Source organism: Hirundo rustica, chromosome 9 (assembly GCF_015227805.2).
Source record: "Hirundo rustica isolate bHirRus1 chromosome 9, bHirRus1.pri.v3, whole genome shotgun sequence".
In the NCBI taxonomy this organism is placed as follows: domain Eukaryota; kingdom Metazoa; phylum Chordata; class Aves; order Passeriformes; family Hirundinidae; genus Hirundo; species Hirundo rustica.
In genome coordinates, this window is record NC_053458.1 from 5,264,584 (window position 1) to 5,278,905 (window position 14,322).

Consider the following 14,322-nt stretch of genomic DNA (forward strand, 5'->3'; position numbering starts at 1 on the left):
ACAGTCGTCAGGCTCCACATCACTTAACTCTTCTGTAACATTCAGAACCAGATTTCCTTTACAGCAAACTGATACAAACAACATCTTTCTGACTACTGTCATGAACATGAAAATGCTGCAGAATGCACATGGCTCAGAGACAATGGTCTGGGAGCCAGGTAACCTCAGCAGAGGAACAAATTTGGAGTCATAATCATTTTTTGCTTCCACTGGAAAACGTTTTAGGAACATGGGCTTTGTAGTGCTTGGGAGGCAGAGCTGTGAGCCTGGTAGCTCGAACATTGATCATAAAGTGAGGCAGGGGACTAATCCTCTTCTAGCTGTTGTGACTGCCGGGTGATTAAGTATCACTCTACCTTCATTAACTAACACTCAGAAATTAAAACCGTGCTGCCTGCTCTCAGCTCTTCTCCAGCCCATTTATTGTATGTAACACACAGATTGGTCTCTTTTTGTTTACTCTAGAGAAGAAGGAGGCTGGCCACGTTCATGAACTGCCCCTGAATCCTCACTGTCAGCTTCAGTAGCTAAAATGAAGAATAGGAAAATGTCAGAGTTAAAAACAAAGAAGCAAAAAGCCCAAACCCTCTGTTTCAGTTCTTGTTACACCTGGAATCAATCACATTTCCACATTTGAAGCTGCACTGGAATAGAAGGGAGGCAGACACTTCTGCCTACTTACCCACAGTGAACCTATGCCTTGCCTTTTTAACATTTCTGTGAATTCTTAAAGGCCTTGAAAGACTGATTCATAATCCCTTTTTCAACTCCAACTAGGAATTTTTATTTTATCAAGTACTTATATGGTAATTTGCATGAAAAATTCCCTCATCTCCTCACAGGCAGCCTGGGTTTTGGTTTTCTGTGGTTTGCTCAACCATTTGCAATCAGAATCTACCATCAGATGCTGTACTGGCTGTTTTACTGGACATATCTTGTGTTTATTTTGTCAAATCTCTGTAACACGACTGGTCAATACTTCATGGAATTGTGTAACAACATGGCTGTACTTCACACCTGTAAACAGAACTGGCCTCATTAACTCAAATCTTTCTGGAAGCATCTTCTACCCTAGGAGCAACTTTTTCAGGTAAGCCTTGGAGTTTTTAATTTTTTGTTTTTATCTGAGATTTTCTTCTGGGCAGACATCACAGACACATCTCCTCACCAACTGTCACCCTCCTGGGGCTTTCTGTATCCATCATCCAGCAACAGTTTTGCCAGAAAGCCCATTTCACCTCAGTTCTGGAGGCTTCTGGAGAGAGGATGTTCCCAAGTTTAACTGCAGGCTGGAGTCAGTTCCATTTTGATTAAAAAAAAAGACATTATGCAATCCTAGCACATCCTTATGTACTACACATTACAGCTGTTCTCTTTTTTCCAAGCATCTTGAATTCCAGAAAGAATTTATTCATTTCGCTCTTCCCTTTACATCTGCATCTTCTGCTTCCAGGCTATTTTGTATGACCTCATGCAGAATTATCCCCCCTCACTGGGTCACAACTGCAAATTCCTACATATCCTGGAGCACAAATGCTATGCAGTAGAATTAACTTCCACTTTCTCCATAGCACTAAGGACACTGGATTGTTCTCCGAGCAGCAATCCATGATGCATTGTTTCCTATGGCGCTGTGCCTGGGCTGTGATTTCCCTGGTGCGTGTTAAGGGCTGAGGTCATCAGATGGCACTTTGCTCCCTGGGGGAGGCTGCTCTGCTGCTGTTTCTTCTCCATCCAGTTGCCTGTTGTCATCAGTTTTTGGCGAGTACAATTGCACCCTACCAATGCAGGACTGGATTTCCTCTGTTTCCCTCACACATTATTGTAACTTCATTCCATGTCCCCTGTGGTTGTGCGCTACTCCCAGTTCCTGCCCATCCCCTCAGAGTCCAGCAGAAAAGCTACAGCTCCCTACGTGTTCTCTGCCACTGCAGCATCCCCCAGATTTTTGTCCCTTCCAAAACACAAAGCCAGTTAACCCTCCACACACGTCCTGATTTGCAGGTTAGCCTTTGTTTTCCTCTCTCCTCAAGCTCAGCCCATATTACTCCACCTCCAGCACATCAGTATCTCCTACAACACCGCCTTTACCAGTATCCCAAAGTAACTTCACATTTCTACCATGTCTGTACACCCCCACGCTGCCATGTTCTCCACATCCCCCTTGTCCACCACATCTCCTGCTTCCTTTTCTTTGGCTTTCCAGCCACACAAGGGTGCTCGGGGGATGTGTCCCCACTGCTGGGCTGCCTGGCAGGCACTTGGTGGTTGTCCCCAGGGACACACACCCCAGTCAGGGACTGAGTGCACGGTGACAGCCAGCCCGACAGCACGTCGTGGGGGAGGCATCTGCTTCCCTTGAGCATCAGTATTGTGTAGGCATGTGATCACAACAGATATGTTTGGCTGAAAATAGCTAATGGGTTGAAGAGTTACGAGAGGAGTGATATTAACTGAAAGTGAGGCTGCACGAGCCTTATGTTGTTGAGGAATCAGGCCAAAAAACCCTAATTTATATTTTGTCCCACATAACCACCACCATCTTTTCAGTTCAGATGAGATCATTCTGCTTCTCTTATTTCTTTTCCCTCTTGATTTTTCAGTGGGTGATTACTGTAATCTGTTTCATAAACAGCGGTTTTTTGTTCTCATGGTCAAAAATAGAAAAAAAGTTGCATTTATTTATCTGTATTTTTAAAAATTAAAAAAAAAAAAAGAAGAAAGAAAAAGCTGGCTATTTGCACATCCAGCATTAGTGGTTAATTCTCTGAGCAGCTCTACCCTCTTGTGGTCACAGCTTAGCTGCAGCCAAATGAAAAATATATTGCAAATATAATCACAAATATGTCCACATGTAGGCACAGTACATGAAACAGACCTAAAACAAAGCGGCACAAAGACTTAATCTATGGCAGAAATTTAAAATCCTGTGGGAATCAGTTAGAGATTTTGAAGATTCTAGCTTTCTTTTCCAGCAATTAAAATCTAGGATTTTCAGATGAGCAAGAAATTTCGTATTATTCATGATAAATGTTAGTCTGCATGATTTTCTAACGATTTGTCTAAATTGAAATACAGCCAAATAATTTTTAAGATATGCCCTGCAAACTAGCTATGGAGAGAAATACTTTCTTTTTGAGAACAGCTCTGAGTCCTGGGTCGTCTGATGTCTGCCTGAGATTGAGGGGTGTCAGCTGGAAAGCCCAAGCACACCAGGCTGCCTCCCCCAGGTCAGCCCTTCCCAGAGCTGTACAATCTGTCCCAGGAGCCAGGACTTCAGGCCTGGCTTCCATCACAGAGGTCTAAACTAGCTGGGATTAGGATCTCTTGGGTTTCCATCTCTGTGGTTAGCTATTGAAACTAGGTTAATAGTGACTCTCTCAGGGCTTCACTCATACTTCCTTACCGTGAACTTCCTTGGTTGTTTCAGCCAGGATGTTCAGTGAAACCGGAGCTGGGATGTAATGAATCCCCGTCAGAAAACTTGGTGGGATGAACTGATGCAGAGGAGTGTAGTATCCTTGAGGGAAATCTCCAGCTCCATCTGGAATCTGTGGAAATGCATGAAGCAGATCACTTTCCATCTGAAGACTCTCTCCAGGACACAGCTGCATTATCAGACCATTTCTGGGTTTTTGTCCATATGCTGCCATGTCAGTGCACACACTGGCATGTGGAAAGCCTGTGCACAGGGTAACGTGCTGCAACTGAGGAGCAAGAGCTTCTCAGACCATGTCGGAGCAAAACCGACCTTTTAAGTCCTTGTCACCTGTCCTAGCATCTCATTGGAGTTGATTTAAACCAGGAGCAGTCATCCTCTTTCTCAGTAACCCCTAAAATGTGACAGGGAATTTCTATACAAGCATCATAAATCTATTGTTTATTGTCTTGAGGCAGATCTTTCTGCTTCCCTACTGAAAGCAGGTCAGATTATTAACACCATTTGCTAATATCTTCTTCAGTGTAATGTATCAAAATGCTATGAAGTAACTGACAAGGAGGATGATTCTTCATGGTTACTTCAACAGAGAGAAGGCAGCTAAAAGAAAGCAGTATTAGCACAGTAATTAAAAGTGTGCTACTCACTGATACAGTGGTTGCATTCCCTGGCACGTAGCTGCTAGGAATGTGTCGGAATCCTCTCTGAAGCGCTATCCCTGGAGGTGATGGTGTTTCCCCACTGCTTGACTCATTGATGGCAAATCCCAGGGAAAATGGGTGGTAAGGATACATCCCAGAACACCCAGGGTAAACCTTGGGGATTTCTCTCTCCAGGTATTCTGGGTTGACAGCGTATTCTGGAGGAAAAGCAGGGTGAGCTAGGAAACAATGAGAAAAGAACAAATAAAACTGTCCATGTGATTTTATGGAGTTACGTCAAAGTAGCTGCAGGAACAAATTCCACTCTCAGACTGGAAAATCTGGTCCTCTGGTTTCATGTTTAACGTCCCATAAATTGATTTTGTGATTTTTTTTTTTTCAGGAACTAAGGAAAGGTACAGCAGATGACACTGTAATGCAGTTATTTTGCATTCTTTTCTGTCCTGTGCGCTGCAAGGTTTGTCCTTAGTAAAGCCCTAGCTGCAGAATCCTACTCTTTCAGTACATCAGCAAGAGCAAAACAACTGACCTTAACTTTTGACTCTAGTGGTACTTAAAATTCCACAGAAATAGCAGAGTTCTAACCTTCTAGTGTGCTAATAATGCAGTCCTATCTGTCACTTCTTAGGTTAATTTACAGCATGCTCAGTTTTAGAGTCACACACAAACAACTTCAGAAGCAGAAATCATTTACTTCACTTTTTATCTTGGATCTTGAATTTTATATGGCCTCTCTGAAGTCTTAGGAAAAGAAATAGAGTGGCTATTTGAATGTAAATAGGATCCTTCTTGTCTGCCCACCCTCCGACTGGCAGAGGAGGCAAAGAATTTCCTTTGAAAGGTTTACTTCTGGAGTACTGTAATTTGTGCCTGATCTTTTTTGAAGTGGGTCAGTAGGTTAGAAATATTAAGGGAAGGACTGACAGACATCTGTATAGCTACTGTCATCTATAAACACATTTTTATTCCAAAATAAAGCTAAAAAAGGGAAAATATTGACAGTATTCTCTGGGGACTACAGATGTCCAAAATAAGTCTTTCCCTGGACTTCTCAGGACAACATTTTGTCTTGCAGGCTGCCAACTCTCCAGAGGCTCAGATTCATGACTACTGCAGACAGTAAGAATTCCTGCAACATTCTCAGAGTAATAGAATGGAGTTACTATAATAAACTAGACAAGTCACATGAAAGACTCTGTTAAAGGAAACAATTTAAGAGATGACAGGCCAAACAACTGCTCCACCTGAGAAGTTTATGCCCTGCTCTTAAATACCAAATGCACTTTTACATCAAGTCATGCCAGCCAAATTTAGTTTTTGCTACAGGTATTGAATTAAGGTGAAAAGGTCTTTTTCTTTTATAGCATAAAATGCTTACTTCAGACAGCTGCAGCAGTACCTCACCTACTTACACACCATCCCTGAGCTTTGTAGCACTTTTGTTGCTCGAATTTTAAGCCTGTGAGTTTATAAACATGGTGACAGCACTCAGAGAAACATGCGGAGCAGACCCAGTTTGGTTTCACTCCCAGACTAATTTCCCTCTCAATGAAAAGCCACTTCGCTTAAGCTTCGAGCTCGCAAGGGGCGGCGGGGCCGAGCACGTTGTTCCCGCCCGCGCTGCGAAGCTGCCAAGGGACGTGAAGAGGCGGCAAAAGCGACATGAAAGCCCAGCGCCCTCGGGGGAAGGACAGCGGGACGGACTGCAGGAGCGGCCCTCTGGGCAGCCGGAGCTGGGCAGTAAGCGACACGCACCAGTGGCACGTTTGACGGGGGAAAGAGAACAGAAGAAGCTGCTTGGGGGAAGAGACTTTGGGGACAGGCCCTTACCGTCGTCCCTGAAGGGAGGTGGCGGCAGCCCCCAGCATGCCGTGCCCTTGCCGCCGCCGTCGGGCTGCGCTCCCTTCTTCCTCTCCTGGCTGCCGGGCTCGGGGGCACCGTCCTCCCGGGCAGCCGCCGCACGGGCCTCGCCCGACGGAACGGGCTCCGCGCCTGCCCTGGCCGCCGGCTCCGTCTCCTGCTGCCTCAGCGCCTTCTGGGCTGCCATGATCTTCTGCCGCTCGCTGATGAGCGAGCACTTCTCGCACAGGCACAGCTTCCAGCGGCAGTGCCCGGCGTGGCCCTTGACGGGCACCACGAAGCCGTGGTTGCGGCAGCGGGAGCACTTGGGTGCCCGCAGTGCCTTCGCCGCGGCATCGGCCGCCTCCATGGCACCCCAGCGCGGGATCAAAGCCCCCGGCTCTCCTTTCCCTCGGTTTCCCTATATAGGGCAGGGCGCTGTCCGACATGTAACAACCCGGGCGGGCGGGCAGGAGAGCCCATAGCAGCGGGTGGGACCGCTCCGGGCCCGGCGGCCTCCCTGCCGTGCTCCGGGTACGGCTGCCCCGCGCACCCCCCGCGGCCCTTTGGTGCTGGCGGGAGCCGCAGCCCAGCCGTGGGGGGCCGAGCCTGGCCGAGCTGCGGGGGGACGGGCCCCAGGGCCGGTAAATGGCCTGTGGGGGGTTCGGGTGGGCCCAGCGTGCAGGGACCTGAATGCCCTCTCCCTTACGTAGGGCCCTAGAAGATAATTTTCCTTTTGGCACTTTAGCATCTGCGCCCACTTTCATGCATTCGCTTTTAATATGCACGCGACTGCAGTCCCGTTTTGTTTCCAATTTGCAGCATGCTTCTCTTGATGAGGAGGAGTGACTGCTTCAGCAGAAAAAGAACACTTTCTTTTTCTCATTCTGTTTTTCCAAAGAAGGTACTAAGACAAAGGTGGAAAGCGTATACCATTCCAAAGACCTGTCTCCTTTTCTCAGAATTCCTTATTCTCTGGAAACAAAGACAGGCTTACAATTAGAAATACAGGAATGCTCCAGTTCTAGTGATGCTTTGAAAGCACTTGTTATTTGTTACTGCTGGCAGCTGCAAACCCATGGTTTACACAGTAATCCATTTCAGGAGAAAACTCCCCACTTTGCAATGTAAGGAACAGCTCTGCTGAATTTCCTCACCTATGCAATAGCTGTTTTAAAAATCCTAAGGTGTCAATAACTTCTATGTTAAAGAGAACATCACAAAAATTAATCAGCAACTAGTAGTGAAGCTTTCTAAGTTTCAAGAGAACCAGGTAACATCTATCTGCTTGCTCTGAAACAATTCTAGCTGCAATTCAGTTTGTTTCACAGAACCCGGCAGAAACCCTTTCCTCGGTGCAAATAATCCTGCAGAGCCTGGGGCAGCCTTCAGCACCTTGGGGAGTGAGGCCCCAGCAGAGCAGGCCCCTTAGGGATTTGGCAACAGTGTGGTTTGGCAACAAGGCAACAAGGCTGGCAGTGAGCAGCCAGCCCCTGTGCCCACCAAAACTCAGCCGAGATTTCAGGCTGCTCACTTTACAAAAGACCCAGTAGGACTTTGCACCTAAGTCTTGCAGGTTTCCAGTAGGATTTTGCCTCTCGGGGAGATGTTTTGGGAGTGCGATAATGGCAGAGGAACCCAGACTTGCTCTTGAAAGCAATTCAGACTCAAATCCTCAAATGCACTCACTCCCTCGACCCGTCAGTGCCAATCCCAGATTTCGTTATTCCCGTCACAGGCTGAGCCTTTGGCAGGTGCTCTCTGGGAGGACTCAGCTGTGCCTTTGCACCAGTGCAGTCAGAGATCCTGAGCCCGCTCTCACAGGAGTGCCAGCAGCTCCCTGTGCCCACTGGCAGCTGGTTTTCCCGAGATGGCTTCTAAAGCTGGGTGTGGAGAGCCAGCTTCGTGTGCGTGGACTTGTGTGTGTTGCCATTCCTGCCCAGTTCAGAAAGGCACTTGCTTGATGTGCCTTCAAGAGAAGCTGCTCCTCAGTGCAGTCCTGAAGTGCTGCTTTCCTGTGCCAAGGCCTTGATCTTCCCGTACCCCTTCTAAACATTGACTCTGTATTAAATATAGATAGGTTAAATATTCCTAATTTTAGGCTCCATATTTTTACTGTATGCTCGGGATGTGCTAATTTAGCTGTAGAATGAAGGAGGATGGATGACACATTTTAAAAAAACCCTGTAATTATATCTTTTCATAGATACCCAATCTGTGTTCATTTGAATACTTAAGCAGAGGGGGAGAAAGGTAGGCTACATATATTTTCCCCAGTAATTTTCTGTTCTGTGTCACACAATACTATTCTTCAAGACATTTACTCAAATACACAGAAATTTATCTCTTCTCTTTCTAAAATGGTGTGCCAGCCATAGGTTGTACCAGTTTCTTCACTAATTAAACCATATCTTTCAAAGCCATGTAGGTTTTTCCTTTGAACAACTTTCACCTAAACATTCAGGATTCATTATATTCTCCATATAGTTTGTTTCAAACATAACCAGACTTGCTTTTTATAGAAAAGTGAACATTTTACTTTGCTTGTGAGGTAAATCCTTATATCTGCAGGCAGTTCAAAGAATTCTGTTACTCCAACCCTGTTATGTTTTTGTATCTATATTTGAGTTAGCCTAATCACACACTGTAAGAGCATAACAGAGAGAAGACAGAACAATTTCAAAACACATTTTGGAATGAAGTGTAGATTTGTATGTAGATGCAGCTTCATGTCTGTTATAATTTTCTTCTTTGTTCATATTTGAAAGAAAATGAGGCCCAATAAAGACTTCAAAACTTAGTTTTCTCTGGCATTTTATGTAACATATGGTGGGAGCAGAACATCAAGTGTGTAAAGACTTGTGTATTAAAGTAGCATTTATATGAATTAATATCTTGCCAAAGTGAAAGGAAGGCAACATGCTGACTTATGTTATTGAAATAAATAGCAATAATATCTCTACTCCTTTCCGACTTCTGAATCATATAAAGTGTGTGGTTTTGGTATGCACTTTGCTTTGTACATGAAACCATGAGGAAAAACAATAACTTAGCTAAAAGGGAACAAATCAAAAGACTGCCAGAAAAGTGAATAGCAGAAAATTGGGTTGGGTTTTTTTTTTTTTTTTTTTTCTCCTTCTATGACTTTCCAGCCAATATTCATGCAGTAAATGTTTGTTTGTTTGTTTGTTTGTTGCAAGAAAATTGTTCTGACATTTCAGAGAGCAACAGCAACTTAATCAAGAAATTTGTTCATTCTGAGATCTCAATTACTAAATATTTCCACACTTGGTTCAAAATACATTTTTTTATATATAAAATCAAGAGTATCTTTGAAATTTTTAAGACATCACATATGATAGTAAAATCCTCTATTCAAAAATTATCTTTTTTATGTTTGTAGTTTGGAAGTATGCATTATGGACTGTCAAAAGTCATTATACAAAAATTGATATAGCAGTATTATTATAGGTTCTCTCCATTATAACTGTGTAGAACTGTTTACAGCTCAGTCAGGGCAGAATTGACATGTGGAAATTTACCTGCAGAGACAGAACTGCCCAAGAACTCTCACCTTCACCTGTCCCAGAATATCATTTTAAGAAGTAGCATATTTAGGAACCTCAGAAGCTCTTTACAAAGAATGTGGAAGCCTTTCAAACATCCTCTTGCTGACCCGCAGTACCAAATCCCCTCTCGCTGCTGAGCTCGCAGCAGCAAACATCCGTCAGTGCTGCCACAGAGCTGCAGGGCTCAGCTCTCTGCTGACAAGCTCACAAAGTTGTCTGATCCTGCCCAAAGCAAGCCCACATGACAATGAATGAACTTCTTCCAGTCACTTCTGTACACTGTTTTTTCCACTTTTCTAATCAGGGTGAAATTGTGCTGTAGTAAAATTTTTTTTTTTTTTTTTTGGGGGGGGTGTGGGGGTGTGTGTGTGAGGCAAAGTACAGCGTAGAAACAGTACAATATGAATTACACTCTATCTACCTTAAAATTTGAAATATCTGAAATGTGTTTGGGTTACCCCTTTCTTAAAGCTGGTTGCAGTTAAGTTCTTTGAATTGAAATAAACAGATTTAGCTTTTCAATTCTCTTTCAGCATCAATTCCTTTATTTTAAAATGTTGTCTTTTGTAATGCAAACAGGAATTCCACTGAGGTGTGTGTATGTGTGTGGGTGGGGGGGGGGGGGGGGGGGGTGCTGTTGTATTTAAAACAATTTTAACCAGAGCACAATTAGATGTTGACTTTCATCTGCTGTCTCTAAAAGGTGAAACTCTGTGCTGTGATCAGAGAAAATTGGATGGAGTTTATACATATTTTAAAGTCTTAAAAATGTATCAAAGCTATATAAGCCCTTCTGGTTTCTTTAACAAACAGGACTAAAATAAATATTGAGTACTTAGAATTGAGTATCTTTTTAAAATGTAGCAGTTCTTAAATATTAACAGCAGAGACTTTATTAGTAACACTGCTGTTTGTTTATTGTAACAAGATATTTAAGAGAAAAGAAATAGTCATTAAACTGGAAACTCTGTGTTCTGGTTATTTCATGAGTTCCAGAAGGGTGGGGTGGACCTGGAGAGAAATCAACCCCAGCAAAGAAACCAAACACGTAGCAGTTCTTTTTCTGCATCAGTATACCTCTCATATAAGCAGGAAATAAAATGCATTAAGGGGAAAAGAGTGAGACAGACATAAATACACACACACATACACATGGATGCTTTTCCGAAATAAGTGATAGAGTGTTTAAAGATCCCTATCTAGAAAAAAAAATAGATCCATGGTAAAAAACTCCTGTGGGAGATGTTCAGTCAGTCTGCAATAAATAAGGATCACTGTATCATCAAAGTCTGATTGTTTGCTTGTTTTTCCATGTCTAAGAAAATAATTATCCCTTCAGAAGAAATCTTTTGTTTTTTTAGAAGGTCACCTTTGTAGGCATTAACAGAAAAAAGAGGAACTGAAAACCCAAAGAATAGTCCACTCTGGTAGCGCTGTGACAGCTGCAGGGGTGCCTGAGTTACAGCACCATTTTACTTCAGTAAGCTCCCAAATTTAGTGAGGTTTATACTGGATACCACTCAGCTTGTCAGTCTTCCGCCTAGAGAAATAAACACATTTCTAATCCAGAGTCCTCATTCTCCTTCCCCTCAGCTATAGTTCTTGTCATATTGCCTTAGACACAAAGAACAAAAAATCACATTTGAATTGTCCCAAAGAGCAAAAAAAGGATTTCATGCAGAAACAGTCACGCTTTCCACAGTAAGTAGGTGGCCCGTTTAGAGTCATCTTTGCTTAGCACCTATTTTGTGCTGAAATTGTCATATTACCTTGTCAGCAAGCCTAAAGCAATGCAAATAGATGGATAAGGCAGGAGACAGCTGAAAGACCACTACAAACACCAAGTGTACTTGCTGTGGGCAGGATTCCACTTGTGATTGTCAACACTGGTACATATCCCACATTTTCTAAATGCATTTCTCCACCTCACATCTGAATTACATTTCAGAATATCTGAAGTAACTTAAACAATGCAAAATAAATAAAACCATCTGTTTGCCATAATTTCTTCCTCTTCAGCCTGGACTCTTCACAGATACTTCAGTGAAGCCAATAAAAATGGAATTACCAAATAGTAGTTACTTAGCAGCATAGAATGAGAGACTATCATCAAAATGTTTTGCTTGGAGACAGAACAGACAAGAGTAGTGATGATTAATCTCTGGCATGCATGCTAAAATTGATTTCTGGTGTTCACACCAATAGAACATCATCTGGTCTTTGGGGATGATTCTGGGAATTGATAGACTCCCAGTGAGATGATAAAGCTTCATGCTGGCTCCTTTAACCCATATGTCAGAGAGAAACTGGTTTATAGTGGGGAAGAGAATGCAAGCACCAACAGTGATGAATTGGCATTAGCTCATTCCAGCCAGGTATACTGAAAGATGCTTTTTAAGGAGCATTCCTTCTCTTTGTTATTTCCATTAATTTTTTCCTATGGACAATGACAAGATAATTTTTCCAATTTAATAGGACCTTGTAAATTATATATACAGTATATGTACATATATTGGAGATATATTTTCACAGGAGAGGACTTTTGCAAATATGAACATAAAAAGTTAAGTTGAAAGGGTGCCTGCCTGTCTCCAAACTGAGGGAGTAAAGCTCTCTTGCCCTGACAGACTTATCACCTTGCTGTGTTAAGACAACTTCCATTTCTCTCTTTCCAACATGAAACGTATTGGTGAGCTACATCAGCTGCCTCCTGGAACTTCAGTCTGCTAACACAATGTAGAAAGTAAACAGTGGAATAGGAAATAAAATCAATGCATTGATCAGGCACCATCCTCTTTTCTACCTCCTTGATGCAGCAAATTAAAAAATAAGTCCACTTATACAACAGCAAATCACCTGTGACAGCAGAGACAAAAAAGACATGAAAGTTGCAGCAGACAGCTGACCAGCAGCTTTGACAGACACAATGATAAGCATGCACAGCTGTGAAGCCATACTAAAGTATTTTCACTGCAGAAACAAGAGGGAAACCAGAGAGGCACATTTCCTTGGCATTTCCTACTTTGTGACTGTCTTTCATCACAATAAATGTAAATATTTGCAAGATTAGTTATTATGAAGCATAGAAATAACAGAATCAGGCAATAGGTTGTTAGCAACACGTCCTTTGAATCTAAACCAAACTTGATTTTAAGTCAGGAAAGTTTAGTTTGATCAACTCCAGAAAACAAATAGAAAAAGACACCAAATCATCTCTCCAATTTCCCTGGAGCTGTGGGACCCAGCTGTCACAAAAGGTTGCCTGTAGCTGCAGGCTCGTGCTGTCGGAAGGACTGACCTCCACAGCGGTGGCTGCTGCAGGCCCTTTCCTCTTTCGCCCTTTCCTGGGCAGCAGCCTGTTCCCCTGGGCCACTGCTGCCCGTGCAGCCCTGGCCCCTGTAGGGCACAGCTCTGGGCTGCCCACAGCAGCGGGACGGAGGGAAAGGGCAGCAGAACATGCGGCTTTCACCCTTGCAGAGCACAGCTGAGAGGGATCTCTCACACCTCTGCTTCCCCAGCCTCTCCCGTGCACGTGAAACAACGGGGAACACAAGGCCAGCAGCGGTGGGAAGTCACGGGACCTGATGGTCGGTGATGAGCAATGATCCGGCTCCATGGTCCCTGGTTTTGGCACAACAGCAGCAGTTGTCTCCTTCTAATGTGTATCATCACCTTAAAAACCCTGCACCAGCAAAAACACACGTTTTTATTTAAAATGAAATAAGGGAGCGTTGAAGTGTTATCAAAATCACCCATTTAAGCTGAGGACAGGAGCTGTATTTCTGGCAGGAGGAGTGGATGGCTGCTTTGACATTCCAGGGCAATAATCCCAGCACAGGGAGTGGATTTCGTGCAGTGTCCCATGCATGGGGTGCACTGAGCGCTGCCTTAGCCATCCTCGGCCTCTATCACCAGAAATGTCCATATTCCCAAAGGTGAGTTTCCTTTCAGAGAAGTTTGAGCCCACAAATCTCACACTCTAATCAGTTTGCACACAACAGGGCTGTTGTCTTAATGTTCATCAGGATTCCCCTAACATGTGATGCCTGTTTTCCCTGGATTATGAATCTGAAAATGTTGACCTGGAACACACGGTTTTTCAATATTATAGTAAACTTCCTCACATATTTAATATAAGATTTTTCTTTCAATATTTAATGGAATGAAAGGACTAACATGAATACATATAATGAAGTGAATTAATACATTCACATAAATATGTGTTCCTCAATAAAGTGTGTATCTATAAAGTTTATTGAAATTGCATATTAGCAATATTTGTATTTTATTTTAGCATTCTTTACCTCATAATTCATACAAAACCAAACAAGTCTGGTATTTTTGAGCACACTGTATTCTTAACTTTGAAGTGTTAATGATAGTGATTCTTATTTTCAGTTGGCATAAATGTTCAGAGAATATTTACTGTCAGGCATCCAAAGGTTTCCTGCTCTTTAATAGAAAATCTATACATGCCTGTAATGTACAAATCTGTACTGCATTTTAAGTTATTAACTAGAGATAGAAGAGTAGATGTAATATATGCACCAATTAGAACACAATATCTATACAAAAGGTACAGGTTAAGAAAAATAATTATTTTTCTTTAAAATATGCATAAGAAAACATCATAACTAAATAAAATATTTGTGTCTCATCTTAATTCAGACAAGTCTCAGTCAGTGCACAGATCTTAATCTTCACTTTTCCCAAGTGTTATTTGTTAAGTGTTACCCTTTTAGAAACAAATTGTTAAAAAAACAAGTTAAAACATCATTATCTCTAGGAAATCTTATCTAAATGAGTTTCCCTC

At 42.8% G+C, this 14,322-nt stretch overlaps 1 protein-coding gene across 1 annotated transcript in view; it reads right to left on the reverse strand.

Moving 5' to 3' along the window:
- Positions 1–420: 420 nt before the first annotated feature.
- Positions 421–14,322, reverse strand: part of DMRTB1 (DMRT like family B with proline rich C-terminal 1) — a 72,706-nt gene continuing 58,804 nt past the window's right edge. The window contains 4 exon segments of the mRNA XM_058421751.1: positions 421–527; positions 3,407–3,551; positions 4,087–4,319; positions 5,932–6,361. Of these exon segments, the coding sequence (XP_058277734.1) occupies positions 421–527; positions 3,407–3,551; positions 4,087–4,319; positions 5,932–6,361 (915 nt within the window).